Source organism: Lycorma delicatula, chromosome 1, assembly GCF_047948215.1.
Source record: "Lycorma delicatula isolate Av1 chromosome 1, ASM4794821v1, whole genome shotgun sequence".
NCBI classification, from domain to species: Eukaryota; Metazoa; Arthropoda; class Insecta; order Hemiptera; family Fulgoridae; genus Lycorma; species Lycorma delicatula.
Genome location: NC_134455.1, coordinates 386,958,839 through 386,982,223, shown reverse-complemented (window position 1 = coordinate 386,982,223; position 23,385 = coordinate 386,958,839). Strand labels below are relative to the sequence as shown.

The window sequence follows — 23,385 nt, the reverse complement described above, 5'->3', positions numbered from 1 at the left end:
ACAGTAAGTATTAACTACATGGAAACTTACCATAAACTGTTTCTGTTTTGGTATCAGATTGAATAAAGATTAAAAAAATGTTGGTTTTTTTTTAGAAGATTTTACAAAAAATAATCATAAGGCATGAAAAAAAATAACAATTTTATCATAACAATGGTTTACTTATTTATAATCATATTTTTACATACTCTCAAAGAGTATATTTGTCCTACAAAAATTGTTACGTAAAATATTCAACATCAAAACACTGAATAATTACAAAATATAAAAAAAACGTTTTATAAATATCATAAAAAAAATGAATTAGCACAATTAATTATTTCTCTTTTTAGTGAAATTTCTCATGTATGGTAACATTAGTTTAACATTTTCTCTTTTTTTATATCAAATTTATAATTAGGAGAGAAAAAAAGAGCTGTATATATTAGAAAGACATAAAATTGTAAAATATAACACCAGCCTGTATTCAAAAAAAATCACAAAACACTTTTTCTGAAGGCCTGATTCACACTCAGAAAGCACTAAAAAGTACAACTGAAAAGTATTGAATAATTGAGAAATGTACATAAAAATTCTAAAAATAAAAACTGTCTCATACTTCAAGTCATCACTACAAAATAAGAGAGAGAATGTTTGAAGATTTAGCATCATGTTACAGAACCAAAATTTTTTTTTTTACAAGATCTCACAAAAAATAATTGCAAGGCATTAAGACTGAACTACTTGGTGATCAATATACCAAAACTATGATTTTCTCCATTGCACAGGCTCTTAAAAGGTGTATTAAATAGTAATATACGGTATTTTTCTTATGCTTATTTTTACGGTACCAATTTTGAACTATGTGTTTTGCAAGAATTTTTAGCAATTTAGTTAAATTTTAAACAACCAGCTCATTGATTTAATTTTTTATTATGTGATCTTTTACAATTAATTCAATATACGTTATTTTTTCAACATTAATAACAATGTTTTTTTTTTTTTTAAATAGATAATGGACCTATTATCTCTCTCTCTCTCTCTCTCTCTCTCTCTATATATATATATATATATATATTGAGATATATATATATATATATAGGTTTGAAAATAGATTTTTAAAAAATTCATTGAAATCCATTTTCAAACCTTTTTAATTGAAATGTTTCTTAATGAGTTTTAAACAGTTTTTAGAAAAAGATATTTTGCAAATGATTGCATACCCTATAACACTCATAAAATGTACATAATTCATCTGATACCTATTTAATGAAAATGAATGCAGGCTTTTTGCAGGAGCTTATTGGAGTTGTATGAATACAAACAGAACATATGGCCTGACTGCATTAGAAATAAATAAAGTTGCTAGTACTGAACATAGCTTCAGAAATTTGAAAGAGATTATTAAAAAGCCAAGAAATCTCTATTAAAGGACACCTACCAACTCTAAACAACAGACAGTTTTACAGCCATTTCATTAAAACACAGTTTCTTAGTTAAATATTCCAAACAGCAAACATTCTAAATGACAAAGAAGTAGCCATGTTAGTAGAAATAATTTATATTATAATAATAAAATAAATTTAAAAAATATATAATTCAATGAACTGTAATCAGTAGGATAATTTCCTTGTTATTGTACAACACTCAATTCTTTATTGAAGATGAGAATGATATGGCTGTCCATATATGTATAAGCTGTATGTTTATTCTACTACAAACACACCCATTAAGCTAATTTAGTGTAAATAAATCAAAACATTTTGCACTCATTTAACAGTTTTCTTCACTATATCTTGCAATATTTATTCCAAACATAGATAATGTCTGATGTGGGGAATATGTCAACTGACAACATAAGTTAAAACATAGAAATTGACAAATTTATTAATGTTGACAGAAATCTGTGTATTAAAATATAGAGTTGCTTTTAACTTTACTGATATTTCACAACAAAAAAGAGAGAATAATAATAAGGAATTTGTAGTTGAAGTAATTGAGACTATGAGTAAATAACATTATGGTAATGTAGATCTAACAAAGATTACATTGTATGTTTTAATAAAGTTAACCATAGCTGAAAAGGAGAAATTGAATTTTGAAAAAAGGCAAATTTGGTTTTGTGATGACAGAATGTTCAATTTTTGTTTAGAAAAGCAGAAGATGCAAAATCAAGGCGATTAAAAATTTGTTTCAGTGAAGGCAAATAATTAATGTGTATATATATATATATTTTTTTTTTTTTTGAAAATTCAAATAATTCATCAACATATTGATCACTGAGCTAATTAAATTAAAAAGATAACATAACCACTGAAACATATAAACAGAAAAACCTAAAAAAAATAGTCTTTAGTTACAATAGTCGACTTACATGGGATCCCACATCATCACTTGGTATACAATTCTATAATTACACCAAACAAATAAAAAAAAAATTAAAAATTTATAAATTTAGAAAACATAAACACGCTAAACCACAAAATTTGTAATAAAAATACAATTCCACTGCCATTACTGGATTGATATAAATTTTAAACATCACACATCTACGTTTGTAATCACTGTTGCCACTTGCTACAATCCACAATATATTTAATTAAAACATCCTTCAAATACAATCTGGTGATTCATCATTTCATATGTTTGTTTAATTATATAAATATAACATTTTTCAAGTATATTCATTTTTTTATTGTTAATACAAATTATACCATATCATCTTATATCATCTGTTCATCGGAGTATTGCTTCATTGGTAGTTGTTTAACAAATCAATTTAAAAATGAAAGAACTTTTGCCCGATTGTTCCAAGGAATAAAAATGCAAGCAGGGATAAGTCTTCTCAATTCAGAAGGGGTGAAACCAGCAAGATTATTCATTAAAAAAATGCAGCAGCAATATGGAGAGTTTTTCACATCAAGTGGTTCCAAGATCTAAATGGAGTGATAATTTAAAAAAAGTACAATTTCTCTCTGTGATGAACAACAGAAAGGAAGGACTTCCACTTCAAAGAATAATGACAAAATCGGTTAAACAAATAATTCACAAACTAAAGTTGAGTCTCAAATGAGCTGAATGTAATTTTCAATAATTCACAATTTTTTAAACTTTTGAAAAGTTATGTTCACTGGGTTCCACATCAAATGACAGTTATTCACAAAGAAAATCGTTTAAAAATTTCCCAGAAGTTTATGATGAAGATGAAGGAAGCTGACTCTTTTCTTAAATGGAAAATAATTGTTGATGAAACATGGGCTCATCACTTTCAACCCAAAAGTAATAAGTAACAAAGTTTGTCTGAAAACATCTTTATATACTACTACAAAAAATTCAAAACTAACACATTTGCAGCAAGGTTGATTATAACAATATTATGGGTATGGGAGACCCAGTTTTTATTAACTTCACACTTTGAAAACAAATGGTGAATAGTGAAAACTAGTATGAGCTATTGTGATCACTGAATCTTGATAAGATTCATCAAGTCCAAAGGTATGTATGGTAAATTTTCAGAAAGTGTGATTTTCCTTCACTGTAATGCTTGACCTCACATGGAAAAAAATCCTCTGCCTTCAAAATTTTTGTTTCAAGCTGTTGAACCACCTACTACACTGTGCTGACCTGGCTCTAAGTGATTTTCATTTTTTTGGCCCACTAAAAGAAGAGCTGCAAGTGAATTATTTTTGTTCTGATGGATAGGTCATGGAAGCAGAGCACATTTGGTTATGCTCTAGACCAAAAAGTTTCTTTCAGGAGAGGATTCAACAACTTGTTAAAAGATAGACTAAGTGCCCTGAAGTACAATGGGATTATGTTGAAAAGTAAGCACATCTCATTTACATAACATAAATTTCATTTTAACTAATCCATAGTATTCGTATTAAAATTGTTAAAATATTAAAATACAGAAGGCACTTGGAGGAAATGATCATCCCTATTCTCCCTTGCACTGTCATGGAATTTAGAAGCCTCATAGGGATAACCAAAGAAACTACTGCCAAGTAAGATCAAAACAATGCCATTCAAAGAATTATTACACAGATCTTTTTACATTTAATATTCTTTGAAATATAATATTAATAATATAGAATCCAGGAAAAAACAGTTAATTACATCATAACTTTTACTCTGCAACACCTGAAATATAACAGCATCCTAGAAATTGAAGGATTTAAGATAATGATAAATGCCAGTGATCAAAGGCATATTACTAAACAATATTAGTGTAGTTTCACCTTATGCTACCACCATTTATTAGCAGCATTCACCAAACTGAATAGTTTATAATAAAAAAAAAAAATACCAAGAAAAATACAAAGAATATAAAAAATTAATTACCTTTTGTAAAAGAGCTACATTAACTATTGCATGCAGAACTCTAGCTTCACGTTGTTTCCATAATTTTTTTGATTCAACTCTATCTTGGGGTGTCAATTCAAGCTGACTTCCATCTTCACTACGACCATTATCCAGATTACGTAACATCTACCAACAAATACATCATCATTTACAAAAAAATTAAACCAGTGCATCAGCACAACCTGATATATGTGTTATGTTCATGTATATACACAAGTGTACTCGCATATGAAAACACTTCTTTACTTTTTCAAATGAACAATGCCAGATATTTAACAATTAAATTTTCCTACAATAACCAGGATGGTAATCTTCAGCTGTCATCTAATCTCTTTCAGCAAAACTCCTTAAAAAAAAAGGGGTTATCTATTACCAGCCATCCTTTTGTGTATATGGAATGTCCCAATTTGATAATGGTAAACAGCATGGTAACAGATTGTTAACATTTGAGGTTCTTGGGGTTCAAAAGAGACTGACAGATCAATGAAAGGCAGAACAGACTATGAGGTTAGAATTAATGACCTCTATAAGATTACAGAAAATAAATTCACTAGTACAGTTGTAGACTCAAGAATTATATTTTCATAATATTAATTTTACATGTTTTCAATATACATAAACTATGATATTAAGAAAATACTCTGAAGTTAATTGGCAATAATTTATTTTTTACACTAATACAAAAAAGGATCACCATTATATTTTAAATGGCCTTAAATTTAATATGTAAAAAACAGGATTTTTAATAAGTTTTACTAATGTATAACAAAAATTTAATTTAGGATTGAATCAGAACCTTGCATGTCAACTATCCAGTGTCCCAAAGTTGGACTAAAATATATATTAATCAATTTAAAATTTGTTACGAAACCATGCATAGAATACTAAATGTACAATACTGTAATTAAAATATAATTCACTGCAATAACTGTCTGAAATCATAAAAACAAATCCATTACAAATTGCTATTTGAATGGCAAGGAGATATCATTTCTCCTGCGATCATGGCCTATTAAGCTGCTAGCCAATGTTAGATTGATATGCAAATATTACTCAAGAGTATTACCCTCAGTATTCAGTAATCTATAGTCTTGGAATATAAATTCTAACTTTAATTCATGTATGAATAATCATTTAATAGAATTGTAATACTTTACGCTTTATCATAATTTAAAACAGTACAAGTATTTAATGTATTACTGAAAATTTCTCTTCATTAACTTGTACATTACTAGTCTTTTAATGGGTTTTAAAAAAAGCATTATTTTTTTTCAATCTGATCAGCAAGTATTTTTGTAATTTTATCAAACAATGGATTTTACACAACTGTTTTATTTTGTATAAGTTTTTCCATACTAATGTTTACAAGATAATTTTAACAAAAGATATCTTAGATGAAAAATTATATTGTCTGTATAGAAAACTTGAAGACATATTCAACTTTACAAAAATTAGTCAGAAAACGAACTAAAAAATTAATGTGTCAGTTCACAGTTATAGCAGTCTCTTCATATTGTTATTTGTTTTCTTTTATTTTTTTAATCATAAACCCATGTTCCTCAGCATCTATTGTGATTTCAGCAGGGAGAATTTTTATAAACATCTATGAAAGACGTATTATACAGGGTGTCCCATATAAAACGCAACCCATCAATCACTCATCCATGAAATTTCAAAAGTCAAGCTTACTCCCCTACTCGTTACTGAAATGGACTCGTCCAACATCTGAACTTCGCGGCGACGCAGTAGAACACTACCGATAGTAACAACAATGCAATCATAAAGTTCAGTGTATTGCTAGACAAGATGGTGTTTTCGCTAGATGAACGTGTTTTCATTGTTGAAGTCGTACTTCAGTACGAAATCAGCGGTTGCAGTGCAAGATTTGTTTCGCCATAAGTACCCAGATAAACCAGCTCCTAAAAAACATCAGTATTAAGGTTAGTTGCAAAATTTAGAGAGACCGGTTCTGTTAATAACAAGGAACACAAAAGATCTGCATCAGTGTTGAATACAGATACAGTCACTGAAATCAAAGACCGATTACTCGCCTCGCCAAATAAATCGATGAGACGTTTATCTGCTGAAATTAATTTGTCTAAATCAACTGTTCATCGGGTGACCAAACGATTACAATTACGACCTTATCGCATTCAAATGGTTCATCTACTTCTTGAGCCCGACAAAGAAAAACGGCTACAATATTGTCAACAGTTCCCTCGATTTCTGCGTGAGGGAATTAATGTTATGGATTCGTTATTTTTCACAGATGAAGCACGGTATCATTTGGATGGCTACGTAAACAGCCAAAACAGTAGAATTTGGAGTGCTGAAAATCCCTACGTTTATCAGAAAAACAATAACACCCGCAGAAGTTGGGCGTGTGGTGCGCGATATCGTGGAAGAAAATAATCGGTCCTATTTTTTTCGAGTACACCATTAATGCAGAACGATATCAGGATATTTTATTTCAGTTCATTGCACTCTTGGAAGAGGAAGACAGACACTGCTGGCTACAACATGACGGTGCGACATCGCACTACGCAGGTTCAACTTCTGATTTCGTCGAGGAATTCTTTGGTAATCGTGTTATCGGTCGAGGCTTGTGGCCACCAAGATCTCCAGATTTGACTGTGGCGGATTTTTTTCTACGGGGTTACCTCAAAGAAAAAGTCTACAGCAACAAACCACGAACACTTGAACAATTGAAAGTCAATATTGAACAAGCTGTATTAAATATCCAGCCACAAACTTTGAAAAAAGTTGCAAGAAATGCTGTAAAAAGAATTGAAGCTTGTATTCAAGAAGATGGCGGCCACTTCCAACATTTACTCTAAATGTAAGGTAATGGATGGTAATAATAAAAATTACATTTACACATGCCTTTTTATTATTTCAATACCTACCAATATAAGGTTGGGTTGTGTTTTATATGGGACACCCTGTATAAAAAAAATAAATTTTTTTTAATAAATAAAGTTAAAAACCTAAAAAAAACTGAAGTTTTTAAGGTTATTTTTAACATTTTTATTTGCTGCTGTTGCAACTTATTAATTATTTTTAATTCATTTATTATTTAATCTTGATAACTGTTTGTTAATTTCCTTAATACAGCTGATTTTTTACGATACAGAAACCAAATGTACCTATTTTTTTATTAACTAGACTATATATAATATGCCTTTATTATATATATATATATAAAGGTTACTGTTGCAATTATAAGATTGTAATTGTGTATTTGTGTGTATATAAATGTATATATTTCATTTATATTTAATAGATCAACCCAAGTACAGATTAACTGGAATTTGATTACTTACTTTATTTCATTACATAAGCAGAAGTGCTTTCGCGAACTTAATTCTCATTATCAGCTGATATACATTTCGAAAAACATCATAAACTTGCAATATATAATATCATATCACATATCACTTATTAATTTATAGTTTGTTAAGAATTTTTTAAACTAATTAAATTTAAAGTAAATTTAAATTTACTTTATCATACTTTAAAAACTTACAACAGATTTAAAAAACTTTTTTTAAATTATAAATCAAAACAAGATGTAAAATATAAAAAATTATAAAGATTAAGTATTAATTACAACTGATATTAAAATTAAGTTAAAAAATTGAAATGAAACAATTTTTTACACATGTGAACAATGTGACGTCAATATAAACAAATTAAAACTAAAATTAAATTAAAAAATAAAAATTACAAACTTTTTAAGAAAAATCAAAAACTTAAGTAAAGTAAAATTATATGGTAGTTTCATCATGGAATTTTCTTTACTAATCAGGTTGGAAGGTTGATTACTCAACATTATTTTCAAAACAGATAGTGGTGGTATCTACTGCTGTCTTTATAATAACATTGTCTTCATACTCCATCTGAGGTTGATCTTATTAAATTTATTCTTATATTATATATAATACTTTTCTAAAATGTCAAAACCCTTATTATTCATATCCATAATGCATTTTTTAATTTCTAGTATTTTTAAGTTTGTCTGAATATCTGATATTATGTGCTTAGTTTTAATCAAATGATCTGATTAAAATGAACTTCTAAAATGTTCCATGAATCTGGTTTTAAAAAATCTAGAGGTCTTATCAATATAAATACGGTCACAATTATTACATTCAATTTTATAAATACCACTCAAATTGTATACATAAGAAGGATTATTACGTTTATTACTTATTAGATGTTTTATTATATGGTTATTCGTTCAGTATGGGGGTTAAGACTTTTTATTATCATAAACCTTTGTAATGTGTTTGGCTATTTTATCAGTTTATACATATTTTAAATATACATTGTCAATTTTTTATGTATTGTTTGTGACAACAAAAAAATTGAAAAATTTGTGTTATTTTCAATTTATACAATTTTTTTTTATTATCTATCAATTCACTATCATAACTATTATATATAGCAATCTGTTTTATAATATTTAATTCTTTGTATTTCTTTAATATTTAATTAATTGCTCTATTTACCATATTTGTTATTTGTATTAGTACTAATCTTATGTGACCATGGGTGATTTGAAGCTCTGTGTATAGTGGTTTTGTTAGATGTTGGTTTCCTGTATACTGAAGTTATAAATTGATTATTTTTACCAAACTAAATACTAACATCTAAATAATCAATTTTTCTACTGTTATCAATTTCAAACATAAATTTCAAATCATTATTGTATGAGTTTAACTTATTCACGATTATTAAATATTCATCATTTATCACAGGATTATAGACTACAAAAATATCAATGTATCTAGTCCACATTAAAATATCACGTGTATGTGTTATCATGTAAACTATCTTATCTTCAAACTCCTGCAAATAAGCCTAAGACAATATGGATGACAAAGGGAAACCCATCAGTAGTGTATTTTCATGGGTGTAATATTAGTTATCAAAACTAAAATAATTTTGTTTACATATTTTTTTTATAATAACAATGATATTTTCAATAAATAAGGGATCTTCATAATTTTGTATTAATATTTTCTTTAATATATTAACAGTTACTTCTATGGGTATACTAGGATACATATTACAGTTATCATAACTAACCATCCTAGTTTTATCATTTACATTTAATAATTTTAGTTTATTTACTAACTTGTATCCATTTTTTATATTCTATTTACATTCTAACTTTATTTTACTTCTGAAAATTTTATCTAATATTTTAGATATAATGTAAGAAGTACTGGTTTTAAAATTAATTAAAAGTAATTAAGTACGCATAGGTATACCCTGTTTGTGTAACTTTGGTAACCCATTTAATATAGGTGCACCTGGTTCATAGGTGCACTTGGTTCATAAGGGTACAATCTATTATGATATGTTTAATTATTTCTATAAGTAAAAATATTACGAATAAGAACGACATTATCAAGAATATTGTAGTGGATTCCGAAATAAATATAAATACAGCAAACACTAATGATAAAGATATTTTACAGAATACCACTGGCAATAAAACTGTTGATATAAAATGAGGAAATATAAATTTCAAACCCTTGATTAATAATAATAAAAAAATAATCTACAATCTAAATGTAAATTAATTTATAACAACAGCATTATTTTAAAATCTGACAAAACTCATACACCAGTCATGATATGTTTTAATAAATATAAAAATTTAATGAAACAATATATAATAGATAATGATTTAAATTAAATAAATGACACTTCTAAAAAATTTCTGAGAATTATGAAAAGTTTAGTAATGGAATTTCGTAATATTGCTGAATACTGATCACTCAAGAGTTAATGTAAGGGTTGTTTTTCTAACCACTAAAAGTGTAAATGCCCAATATTGGTGGTCCTAAACTGGTTATGAGATTAATGTATTAAACTAACTAGAATATATTCTCTAAAGATTTTTTTTTTTAGTTTATTTCTAATGAAATGAACTGCACTAAACTAACAGAACACGACAAGATTAAAATACTGCCAGTGCCAACAGGTCAGTTAGGAAACTCCTTTGAGAGTCAAGAACTTTTTATTTTTAAGATAAAACAATAAAAATCAAGGAAAATTTTGCATACAATGAATGGCAAGACAAAACATGAATTATAAATGACTTGCTTTCAAATTACCTGGAAACTGTTCTTCTGAAGGACCTATTGAGGCTAATTAGCAGTGGAATTAATGGTAAATTTTCTGAAAGGGTGTTGCTAATTACCCCTGAAACATTCTTTTCAAGAAAGTTTTCTTTATAATTTGAAAGCGAGCCATTATATTTCAACAATTTAAAAAAATAACTTGAGCATGATTAAATATATTTTCTTTCTATAAAAGCAAATCTGGTAAAATCTGCAAAAAACTGATAAAGCTAGAAGAGAATAAAGTCAGAACTCATAATATTAGTGCCCCTCTGAATTTTCATAAATATAATGAGGTAATTATGATCAGTTTTTGAAGATTTAAAATGTTAAAAGTGTCTAATTATTGTTATAAAATATAAGTATGAAATGAATAGATTCATAAAATTATCAAACCTTACGAATAACAGCAAGTATTAAATGCAATCTGTCAAGAGCCTCTTGATGTTTATCACAAAAACTTGGTAAAACAGCAAGTAGCAACCTGAATTGGAAAGGTATAAGTGTACCAAGGCGACCGCCGTATAATTCTGGATAAAACTGATAATACAGATCTGGGCGATCACAATCCCACCACACACTAGCCTCTGCCTCTGCTAATGAAAAGGCTTGTAATTTTACAAGTAAAGCAATTCTTGTAAACCATAACTGAAAAAGATAAGTTAAAAATAAATATTATTTATGATTTCAATAAAAATTGTTTTTTTTACTTAAGATAAATATATTATTTAAGAAGAAAATGAAATGAAAAACTCAGTTAAATCACATTAAAAAATCTGCTGAAAAAATGAAATACTTCTCTAAGTTTCTGTAGTTATAATAATTACAGAGTAAAGACTATTCCCTGTTCCACTGCATATATATACAAGGTGTTACCCAACTGATCACAAAATAAACCTATAAAAAATAAATAACTGTCTTAAAAGTTATTGGCTTCCGTTCCCTTCTAAGTCTCTTTCTGCATGGTTAGTGTAATCCCACTGTTTTTCCATGAATAGAAACACTTCTCTTAATCATCAAGAATATTCATTGCCTCCCATGATTCAGCCAGGATCCTCCAACGGTTTAAAACATCATTCCTTAAGCTTTAATTTCATTTTTGAAACCAGGAAGAAATTCCATAGGGTCTAGAGATTAGAGAGGGTGTGGAATGACTGTCACATTTACAGATGTCAAAAATTTATGCACAAGTGATACATTACAGGTTTATACATCAACCAAGATTTGTTGCATCAAGTCATTTGTAACAGGATGTCATCTTTCAGCCACCTCAGAACATCATAGTAGAACTGACTTATAAGAAACTGTGCTGATGCCATCAATAAAAAAACCACTAACAATGATTTACTTTGAATCTGTCTTGCTTTCTTTGGTAAAGCTCGACTCTTTCACTGAAATGGGAGGTCCTTCGTTTCAGTATTAATAGCCATACTCTTCACTCGTTTAGCCATACACACTCTGGACCCAACTTGAACTTGAAGGACTACTAACTGTTACTCGGCTGGTCCCAGCAGTTCTTATATTTTCTGGCCTGCAGAACCAGTACCCAACCATCCTTTTAATTGTACGTGCCTTCCAAGCTTTTCTGTAAGTCCTTTTCTAGAAAGAATCCCTTTTCATTCCTTCTAGATTCTTTTTTCTTTATTTTTCTCTGTTTCTTCTTTCTGGAAACTTCTCTACCAGTTATAATATGATAGGCCCGTAGTCTCATCACAAATTGTAACATGTAAAAAAACACACAGACACACACACTTATATATATATATAAATATATATGATGTTGATCTGTAATATTAGTGCAACCAGTTCATAGACAACCCCCACCCCTTTCCTTAGAAGAATATGTTGTAGAAAAAGATTACAGTTTTTCATAGTTTTCATAACAATAATTCATAAAAACACTTTCGGATTGGATACAATTCCCAAATTTTACTTTCTTTATTAAGAAAAAAACTATAATTATTTCTTTCTTTTATATTAACTATTGTACTACATAATTGTTGTAATTATTAAAATCAAAACTTGTATTAATTACTGCATTACATGATTGTAATCTATTTTATATTATATTATTATTCATTTTATTTTTCTTAAAAAAAAAATTCCTTTTGGTATTATGTGTTATTTTAAATTACATAATAATTATGTAATTACATAATGAATTACATAATTCCTTTTAAATTACACACTTTTTCTAGTATAACACTATAAAACCATTTCTATTTTAAAGACAAAGTAAGCACATATGTGCACATGCTCCCTAGGAGTTCTATGATATTCTACAATCACAGCAAGTTTCATGATGCTAAACTAAGATAGCATGGAACATTCTGTAATGATTTCAGATTACTTTATCATTCTATATACTTTCAAATTACCTTTAAAGATTATCTTTAACTACAATAAAAATTTTAAAAACAATGAACAAGATTTACTGACATTTATTTTATAAAATCAAAAAATAAAAATAAAATCAATCAGCAAAATGAATTCACAATTTTTGGCTTGAATTGAAAAGATTAAACTGAAGTTCACCCAACCCTTTTCTTGCATTCTAGAAAAATCATCCCTGCCAGCAATCCTTAACTCTCCTTAAAAATCCTCAGATATTTAAAATATAAATCTATAACAAATTTAAAGAATATCTTGGACATATTGGGTTAGTAATGTTGAAATTTTGAAAAGAATGGAAAGAAGAAACTAGAAAGAGAGGGTAGCTGTTGAATCTTGGTCACACAGTACAAGAGAAAAAATATACTTTTCAGCAGGTGATAATGCAGTGAAAGATTCAAGTGAAAATATCATGGTTGTACAATCTCAGAGAGTGTAAATGATGCATATCAAGTGACCTGACCCATGCAGCTCCTAAACTAATGATCACCATAATTACTGCCAACCTCCAAAGCAGAGTAAGAACTTAAAGAAAATGATGAACAACAATCACCCCTTTTATTTTGACCTTAAGTAAAGTTTTCTTTTGAAAATACACAAGAGATAAATCTCTCCATTCACCTTCATAGAAAGAGGAAAATGTACATCTGTTTCATTTCCTTTTGTCCTAATAACAACTGGCTTCTTTTCTTTTATTATCTGATTAATTTATGACATTTCAAACCAAACATCAGTATTCAGTTTGTTAGTATTAGCTTTGAATAAAAGTTCAAAGTTTTATAAATTTGTTCTTCTTAATAATATATTAATGGAGTAACTTGTAAACATATCAATGAGTTTTTGTAGTGTAGTTCTCTTGATATTAAAATTGGCAAAGAAAAAATTCAGTAGCCAGGCTTTGGAAACTAAAGTTTTTCTGCTTAAGTTATTTTTAAAAATAAAAGAACTCCTGGCCTGAATTGTTGACTCCTCAACAATTATTAACTCCTAAGCAACTGTTGCCACTCACATAAAATTGCAATTTTTCTTCATATCTAGGAAACTAAGACCTTTTTCCTTTGATGGAACATCAATTTTTATTTGTAACTGTAGGTTTATTTAAAATATTTATTATTTCCAAAAAGAAAAATTATATATAAACACGTGCATATTAATGAATAAGTACATTTTTAAAGAAAAAGAATACTGTTACCTGTATAGAATGCACTGTATGTTTACTGGTATGTCCAGTTCGGCCAGCTCCTTGACCATATATTGTTAATAATTGGCCAGTCAAATTTACAGCAGCCCTATAACACTCAGCCTAGAATATAAAAAGAAAAATAAATAAACATATATGTGCAAAATGTGCAATTTAGGTAATTAAAATTGTCAATGTTAAGTCTCAATTGAACTTCTAACTCAAAACAAATTGAAATAAATTTAGTATAGATTAAAAAGAAAATGATACAAATTTTTAACAAATGTGGGTAGAAGAAGTGTGGGATGACACCTACTTGAGCGAGCAATTATACTTCCATAGGGGTGCATTTTACTTCTAAAATGCACTTACAGAACAGGAAAGATCCCTGCCTTCTGCATAAAGTTCTGAACCAGCAGCACAAGAATGTAATGAGAAAACAGTACATAAATGTGGTAAGGAAACAGACAAGTGTTTGTTTTTTTGAGTCAAAAACAAAACACAATCCATCATCACAATGTACAGGTTTATATATAATATTTGTTTTTATGAGAATGATATTTCCAGAATGTAAAAATGACGTATATAGTAATTCGTTTTAAAATAGATTTACTAGTTCTATAAATAGCAAATTTTGAATTGTATTTAAAAAATTGTATCTACAATAAAATTGAAATAAGTAAGTGAATTTTTTATTATAATTTATTGCATAAGTTTTAGTCAGGCCCAAAAATAAATTTTCAGCGTTAATTTCTTCCTCACTCAAGAGTCATCAGACACCACTGACTGATGGCTGTTTAGGAGATAGGTGTCTCCTTCTTATAAAAAATAAAAAAATAAGATGTCTGAAGGAAAACAGTAATAAAATTTTATCAAAAATAATAATGCACTGGAAAAAAAAACCTTATACTACACAGTAGAAGGAGAATTGTGTCGGAGACAAACATTAGGCCTAATGATGGAGTAAAGTGTGAAAAATAAAGAGTATTTATGCACAGCACTAAGATATAGTCCAGAAGTGGGTGATTTAAGGAGTAGGTTGTCAGGACCATTCAGTCTGTAAGCAGTGGTGGAGTGGCAATGGAACTTCTACTCTACTACTATACTGCACCTATCCATTGGGCCTATCTAAGAAAAATAGCAGCTGCTATTTTGAAACAAAACTGCTACACAAATATGTTTTTCTTCCTAAAAGCAAGGAAACCTACTGTAAAGTTTCATAAAAAATCAAATGAGTGGCTGTATGGTACCACAAACCTACAAACAAAGTGCAAAAACATAAAATAAAAACAGGTCCTTTGCTGTAAATTTAAACATTTTCTTTATTAAAACTGGGATGATCCATGAAGTGAAAACATATATTTCTATAAATAATTATTTATTTATTCTGTAACCAATAACACACTTAAGCCCAACCACAATTACTTTTAAAACAAAAGAAAAATTTCACTAGACATAACTTCTCTATGAAGGAAGTTTTCTTTATCAATATAAAATATAAGATTTTAATTATCTTTAAACCACAGACCTGTATGAGATCGCGTAATCCTCTCTCATCTTGTGTAACATCATTCATTATTAAAACCTTTCTCTGTGATGCTTCAGCCTCTCCAAGAAAATGTGTTACTACTTGCTGCACATTGTCAACCTACAACAAAATCAGTTTAAATTTTGAAGCCAACATTATTTTTTCTTAACTTAAAAACTCTGTAGTACAAAAGAAAAAACAAAAACATACTACTAATTTTCCTTTTCATTAGTATTTTATGAATTATAGATGTACCATTTTGGTGGGGGAAAATGCTGATTTAAAATGTAAAAGTGCATAAAGTTTTTTTTTGCAACCTATAGTCAATTGTAAATGTATCACATGCATTATTTTCATTCAACCATGACTGCACTACTTAGATCAATTCCATTTTTATTAGCATGGCTTTAAAATGCATTTTCTCTTAGGTAGTTTTTCTCCCACTGTTTCTTCATCCAACTTCTTCAACTTCTCTAACTTTCATTTCTTAACTACCTTTGTCTATTTTTAAAGTAATTTTCACTTCCATCATAAGTAGCACATGATCACTATTGACATCTGCACTTTGTAATCCATTGGCTTTCTTAATAGCATTTCCATACCTTTCATCTACTAAGATATAGTTTATCTAACACCAAGGTTTATCCAGGGAGGATACACACATATATCTTTTAGATTTTTGAACAAAGTGTTGATAATTTATAACTTTTTCTCTTGGCAGAATTCTAATTCCATTCCATTCCTTCCCACAAGCCAAATTTTCCTACCCTACTTCTCCCTTTACCATTTCCAACCACAACATTCCAGTGTCTTATCAATACCTTAGTCTCAGTTTTACTTCCTTGTACGAAGTAAAGGAAGTATTGAAAAATTTTGGTTTTCAGATTTAAATGGATATATTCAATTTGACCATCCCTGAATCCATTTTGCCTAGTTTCGGCATGAAATCTGTATGTACATACATATGTATCTTGTAAAACTCAAAAACGATTACCCAAAGGATGTTGAGATTTTGGATTTAGGATTGTAGTAACATCTAGTTGTGCATCTCCCCTTTTGATTGCAATCGATGGACCAAACGTGTCCCAAAAAGCCCAAAATCCAAATTTTTTGGATTTTGGACTTTTTCTTAACTGCATTAATAAGCCCTGATTGAAACCTTTTCAAAAATATATCATAAGTGGTACTTATTTTCATGCTTCCAGAGTTATAGCCAAATAAAATTTTAATTAATGAAATATTAGGATCTTATAAGGGGAAAGCACATCGATTCGAAACAGACTTCATCTCCTTTTTTTAATTTTTTTTTTTTTAATTTAAATATATTGATTTATTAATAATTATTAACTTCTGATTGTAAAATGATTTTTTACTATAAATAATAATTACAATAAAAAAAATATGAAAAAATATCAGAAGTTATTAATGAAATAAATTTTATGTACTTTTCATTTTAAAAAAAATGTATATATAATTTAATATGCATACAAGGAAGTTATGTGGGTATCCACATCAGATTTTTTATTAATATACATGTGATCATAAATTATTCAGTGCACTTTAGGTGTTCAGATAAAGTGTTGTACTTACATGCATGTTTTACTGTTGAACAGGACATTTCGAACAGTTTTGTTTATAACATTTATTAACCTCAAACAAGTTCTGCATGAACACCTTTTATGGTATGTAAAATGTCTAAGCAATATTCAATTTCTCACTAAACATAATGAAGAATATTTGGAGTTATTCCATTAATTGAATGTCTGATTTTTCTTTTTAGTTGATTGATGTTGACAACCTTCATTACATATACCCTTCTTTGACAAACCCCCAAAGAAAAAAACAAGTAGTGTAACATCAGGGGATTGAGGTGATCAGAAAACTGAACAATCACAGCCATTCCAACGTTCAGGAAATTATTCATGTTTGTACTCCCTAACATGTAAACCCCAGTATAATAGTGCGCCATCTTGTTGGAAGTAAACATTGAATTGCCGATGTTCAATTTGTAGTACTGCATACTCCTGTAACGTGTATATAACTAGTGCTAGAAACCATTGGCTCGGCAAAGAAGAATGGTCTGATCACTACATAAGCATTCAATGTACACCAAATGTTAATTTTCAGGGTATCAAGTGTATGTGGAATGGCATGAGGGTTCTTGCTACCCCAAATTTGATCATTATGATAATTAACATGGCCAGAAACATGGAAGGTAGCTTCGTCAGAGAAACTACTTTTTCTATAAACACATCTTCATTCACTTTATCAAGAACATCCACAGCAAAATTGTATCAACATGGTTTATCTCAAAGTAATAAATTACTTTGCCTGCCAATACCTTTTTTGGCAGATCTGCCAGCACCATTTTTATGTACTATACACCCTGTATCATTGAACTGCTAACACCAATGTTTAATAGATTCTTTATTAAGAGGATCAGAGCCTACTCTAATGAAAGACATCTTCAAACAGTAATAACAGTTCCGCTTTCTTGTAACCATATTACATACATTGCTTTCTCCTGCATAGCACCCATTGTTAAACTGACGATCCCCCCTGTTGTTACATCATGCCATCATATTCATTCAAGGTCATCAGTAAGTCTAGTATCTACACTAATGTTTGAAAAAATCAATGTGCGTTAAATTACTTTATTTATTTTTCATTAACTCATAAAATGCACTGAATAATTTATTTTCACCCTGAACTACATTCTTTCATTGCAGGCTAAGAAATCCGCAAATATTAGTTATATCTGCATATGGCTGGAGTTGGGAGGACAAGTGACAGTCAGACAGTATTTAAGATTTTCAACCCAGGCATTTTTTTTGCTGGTCTGGAATTGCTATAAAGCATTACTGCATCTCTTATTCCTTAATAATGTCAAGTTACATGGATACTCAAGAACTGAAGGTAATAAGAGGGCTAACTTTATATTTGGTTTAAAATAAGCAGATGCTACATTTATTAGTCCTGAGTTTGCGGAGTTATGACAAACATGGCCAGAACAGTTGTTAAAACAATGACTTTCAAAAAATGAGTAAATCTAATGTGTTATAAATATTTAACTGTTTCTCAGTCAGGAACCTAGGAACAACATAAGTTAAATTAAGCACTACTAATTAAAACTTTTAATTACTTTTTTTTACAGTAAGAGAGATCTAAAAGATAGAATTGTGAACAATCATGGGTAAACATTTCAAATCAAGACATAATAGATAGCTAAGATTTCAACCACGTAAACTATTATACCGAGTTAAAGTAAATTCATTTTGCAGGTTTTATTAAAATAATTTTATTGTTTTTGTATAACCCTGAAAAAACAAAAAAACTAAAACAATCAACATAATGAACAAGTTAATAGGTAGAAATTGAATGATGAGGTTTTGTCTCAGTTTTGTATATGCAAAGATAACATGAAAATAAAACAAAGCATAGCAATTTTACAGTCTAATTTTAATTATAAACACATTATCCAGAAAGCATATAAGACAAAAACTATGTCACTTGCTTCATACAAAAAATTGTGACATCTTATAATTTTTTGGAGATTACAATTAATCTTCATCAAATGAATCTAAAAACAATTTGTATATACAACATAATTCTTGTATCAGAATCAGCTGAATATCTCAGAGCATTGATTATTACGCTTAAATAACAACTTGTATACAAAACCTAGAAGTTTTACGACTGCTTTGCAGAATACGTATACAAAATACTTGGAGTGAAAGTGTAGCTAATACTGCGAGTTGAAAACAAAATGATTGTGATGATTCAGGAGGATAGGGCAATACTTTGAAAACTCATTCTAGAGGCTAAAAATAAGAAAAAAGTACATATAAACATAGGTCCAAAAATGTTTCGTTAGCGAGTTATACAGGGTGAAAGATTTCGCCCGAGTTTCAGTTCCTCTGGGTAAATTAAGGCTTTCTGAAATTCTGGGAAGGTCAATTAAGGGGCATATTAACAGTGGCATTTTTGAAAGTTATTAAACCACATAAAATACTACTTGTAAGCAACATTTTATCATTGAGTTGTCAAGGTATTGCCCTCTCCTCCTGAATCATCCTGTATATCATGAAAGTGTTCCGAAATTGTTATGAAAGTTATCAAAGGTTTACGAAGTTATCCAAATTTATATATTAAAAATAAACCCATTACAATAGTAAAATTTACAATCATATTCAGACGTTTTTTAACCATGATAAATAATCTCATTGATGACTAAAAAAATTAATTTTAAAATGAGATTATCAGAATTATAATTCAGATTACCTATGAAACTAATAGCTGATGATCAAGTTGAAAAGATTTTACCAAATGCACTGAAAAAAATTTAACCTAAGTTAAAGAAAAATATTCCACTCAAGTAGAACAGCAATAATATAATAAATCTGAAATCATACGATTGGTTGATTGGACAATATATCAAGTCTAGTCAATAACTATTCATCTGTTATAATAAGATTCTTCTTATTTTTATGAAAAATAAATATAATTTTTTTTTAATACATAAATACAATTTTTCAAAATATCATGACCCTGCACCACCAAATAGTTCTAATTGTAGAATAAAAACTTTACCAATTTATTTCTGTTTTATTTATTCCTTTTTTAATAAAACTAGTATAATCTCTTTTAAAATTTTCTTTTATATTTAATTATTTCAAGTATACACTACCTAGTACTATCAAGTACTGCTATCTAGCGGCGTGATTCATAAATGAGTTAGAAGAACAAAAATTTCACATTTTCAAATTAAAAAATATGAAATTACAAAGATTATCATATATTTATAAAAAAAAAACCTTTATTCATTAAGAACATCTATTTCTGCGATGATATGTAGGTTTATTTCATCAAAATTATTATTTTTTTTATATTTTAAACATTTTTTAAAATGTTAAAATGTTGATTTGCGAGTTGGTCAGAGTAAATAAGTCTTCGATGTTTCTGCCATTGGACAAACTCTCACCAGCGTCATTCTACCAAATGACTTCATAAATTTTTGTTTAAACTTTCCTCAAAGTTCAAAAACATTCAAAAGTAAAGAAAATAACAGTAAAAGAAAACATTCAAACTAGCTCAGCAGTTTACAAGTCTTTCAAGTGAAAAGTTACAATCACACATATAAATTCAAAACATGTGTTTAGATTTACGTAAATAATAATTTGAACAATCACAATGAACTAAATCCTTTCATTTGGCAACACACTCAACAATTTCACAAAAATAAATTAACATTTCTTTATGAATAAAATTAATATACAAATTATAAAATACAAAAAAATTCTGAAATTATAAAGTTAGAAATATTGATTTAAAACTATTTAACTGAAACATTAATCATTAATACCAAATTCGGCCACCAGCGCTGTCACCAGTGTTGTTAACAATGGAAGCATTTACTGGTGCAGAATGTGCTTGCTGTATGTTTTGGTTTCACGATTTGGAGTCAGTAACTGTAGTTCAATGTAATTTTCATAGAGAGAGTACACTACGAAGCCTCCTAGAGGCATACAATTTACTCTTGGCACCAAACCTTCATTGAGGTAAATTGTTCTGTTAAATATAGAAAACCACAAGGACACCCACACATCCCTTAAGCTGCAGTGGAACAACTCAGAGAAAACTCTGCACATAGTCCAAAGAAATTAACGCAATTTGCATCATGTGAAACTGGCATTTCACAAAAGACTGTTTGGCACATATTACATCAATGATTGCATTTGAAGCCATACAAACTTACCGTGGTTCAATGTATTATAGATAACAACAAAGTTGCTTGGCTGCAGTTTGTGTGGAAATGATGAATAGAACTGCAAATGATGACACATTTTTAGTGATGAGTCAATATTTCACATCAGTGGCAAGGTCACCCATATCTTCCAGATATCAGGTAGCAAAAATCTTCATGAAACTTTTCAGCACATTCATGATAGTCCTAAGGTCAATGAATTTTGTGCCCTAAGCTAACAAAGGTCGTATGGCCTGGTCCGTTCTTCTTTCAAGAGGCAACCGTAAATGGTATCATTTATCTTGATGAGCTTCAAAATTTTCTAATTCCTCAGTTTGACGGTCTTTCCATTAAAGATCGGATTCATGTACCCTCATTTGCCTGCTGATCTTGTTCATAAAAGACTTTGAATTAACACAGTAGTTGAAGCCTGACTTGCTGGCTACAGTTTGCAATGAAATCAACTTCAGGTGGGATGTATTTCTCATTACAAGTGGAAGGCATATCGAACAAAAATGAATGTTGGATGACAAACTTGAAAAAGTTTTTCTATGAAATGAGACCTCAACCAAATTTGTATATTAGCTCAATAAATTTTTATACACTTTTAAAATTATGAAGTGCTTTTTGAATCACCCAGCAGTATATATCATGCATGAAAACCTTAAATTCCAAATTATTGTACGGCCTTCTAAATTATAATTCAATTCATAGAAAAATACAAAAACTTGTCGGCTGAAAAAAAATTATTATTTATTCATTAACACAATGAAGAAAAAAATAATAGTCTACCATATCTTCCTCTAAAATAACTCCTGGCATAGTTAAAAGTTCTCGTTCTGGAAAATACGTTCCTGGAATAGCAGTGGCAGCAGCAATCAGTGTACGACGCGTCTGCTCAGATGGAATCCATGCATCTCGTCTTCTTTCACATTCTCCATTAGTTCCCTTACCACTAAGAAAAGGATCTTCAAACACATCTGTAAAATCCATTTTGATATTATTTTATAATATATAAAGAGCTAACTAAGAAAATATTTAAATGACATAAAGATTCAAATACAATGTTCAATCATTCTTAATACAAAAAGATTATCTGGCAATAATGTTTCATAAAATATTTTTAACCCCTGAATTCCTACTTGCTTTTATTTTCTTATTAAAAGCAAAGACAGCATGATTTTAATTTTACGCATAGAGCAATTATTAAAGTGAATCAGTGGTAACACTGTTCTATCAAATTTAGAGTTCCTAAAGTTCCTGTTCATACCAACTAAATTTCTATTTACTTCTAGATACAAGTATTTTGTAATTAATAATATAATTTCAAAAAATGTTTCTTTTGAACTGTTCATCATTAAAATAAATAATGAGGTCCATTTATTACAAAGATCTTTAATTTTTCAATTTTCCCTAATAATTTAAATAATTTTTTCTCACCTCTTACTGACAAACTTCCAGTATTTTTTTATACGTATTTTGTCTCATAAAAAAAATTCATCTGTTCATTCAAGTGCTACTGTAGTATAATATTACAATACAAATGAAATATATGACAATTATGATAGAAAATAACCACAAAAAATTATGATACGAGTGCTAAGGAAATTGTTGAATAATCAATCAAGGGATGATCTTATTTACAATTTGTGTTATGTAAACTTAACATAATTTTTATCACTATCTGTAATAATAAATCTAATCATATTCCGGAAATTTTTTATCAAATTTCAAATAAAGTGTGTATATAGCTGGAAAAAGTTTGATAGTATTTGATTTTGATGATAAAGCTGTTAAGGGCAGACTTAAATTTTCAATCTAAAAGATCTGAGAAGAATTCAAATAAAATCTGATATCCATCTTAAAAACCAGGAATCATCAACCTTATAAATTTGTTTGATGCAGCGTGAAAGTTTGATGCAGCGTGAAATAAATCACTAGACGAATTACTTCCAACAACACTTCTCATAAAAGCTGAACTGTCGCTGCTGGATGAGATATCATCAAAAAAATTACTATGACAATCTGAAGACTGAGTAAAATATTGATTAACTAGTGGGAGGTTGCC

The 23,385-nt window shown here is 28.8% G+C and overlaps 1 protein-coding gene across 1 annotated transcript in view; it reads right to left on the bottom strand.

Moving 5' to 3' along the window:
- Positions 1-23,014, bottom strand: part of LOC142317330 (trafficking protein particle complex subunit 12-like) — a 33,408-nt gene extending 10,394 nt beyond the window's left edge. The window contains exons 1-6 of the mRNA XM_075353796.1: positions 22,758-23,014; positions 22,110-22,297; positions 15,575-15,694; positions 14,059-14,169; positions 10,872-11,123; positions 4,321-4,467 (exon numbers count right to left, since the gene is read on the bottom strand). Of these exons, the coding sequence (XP_075209911.1) occupies positions 4,321-4,467; positions 10,872-11,123; positions 14,059-14,169; positions 15,575-15,694; positions 22,110-22,139 (660 nt within the window). The 5' untranslated portion in view covers positions 22,140-22,297; positions 22,758-23,014. The remainder of the gene's footprint in view (positions 1-4,320; positions 4,468-10,871; positions 11,124-14,058; positions 14,170-15,574; positions 15,695-22,109; positions 22,298-22,757) is intronic.
- Positions 23,015-23,385: the final 371 nt, after the last annotated feature.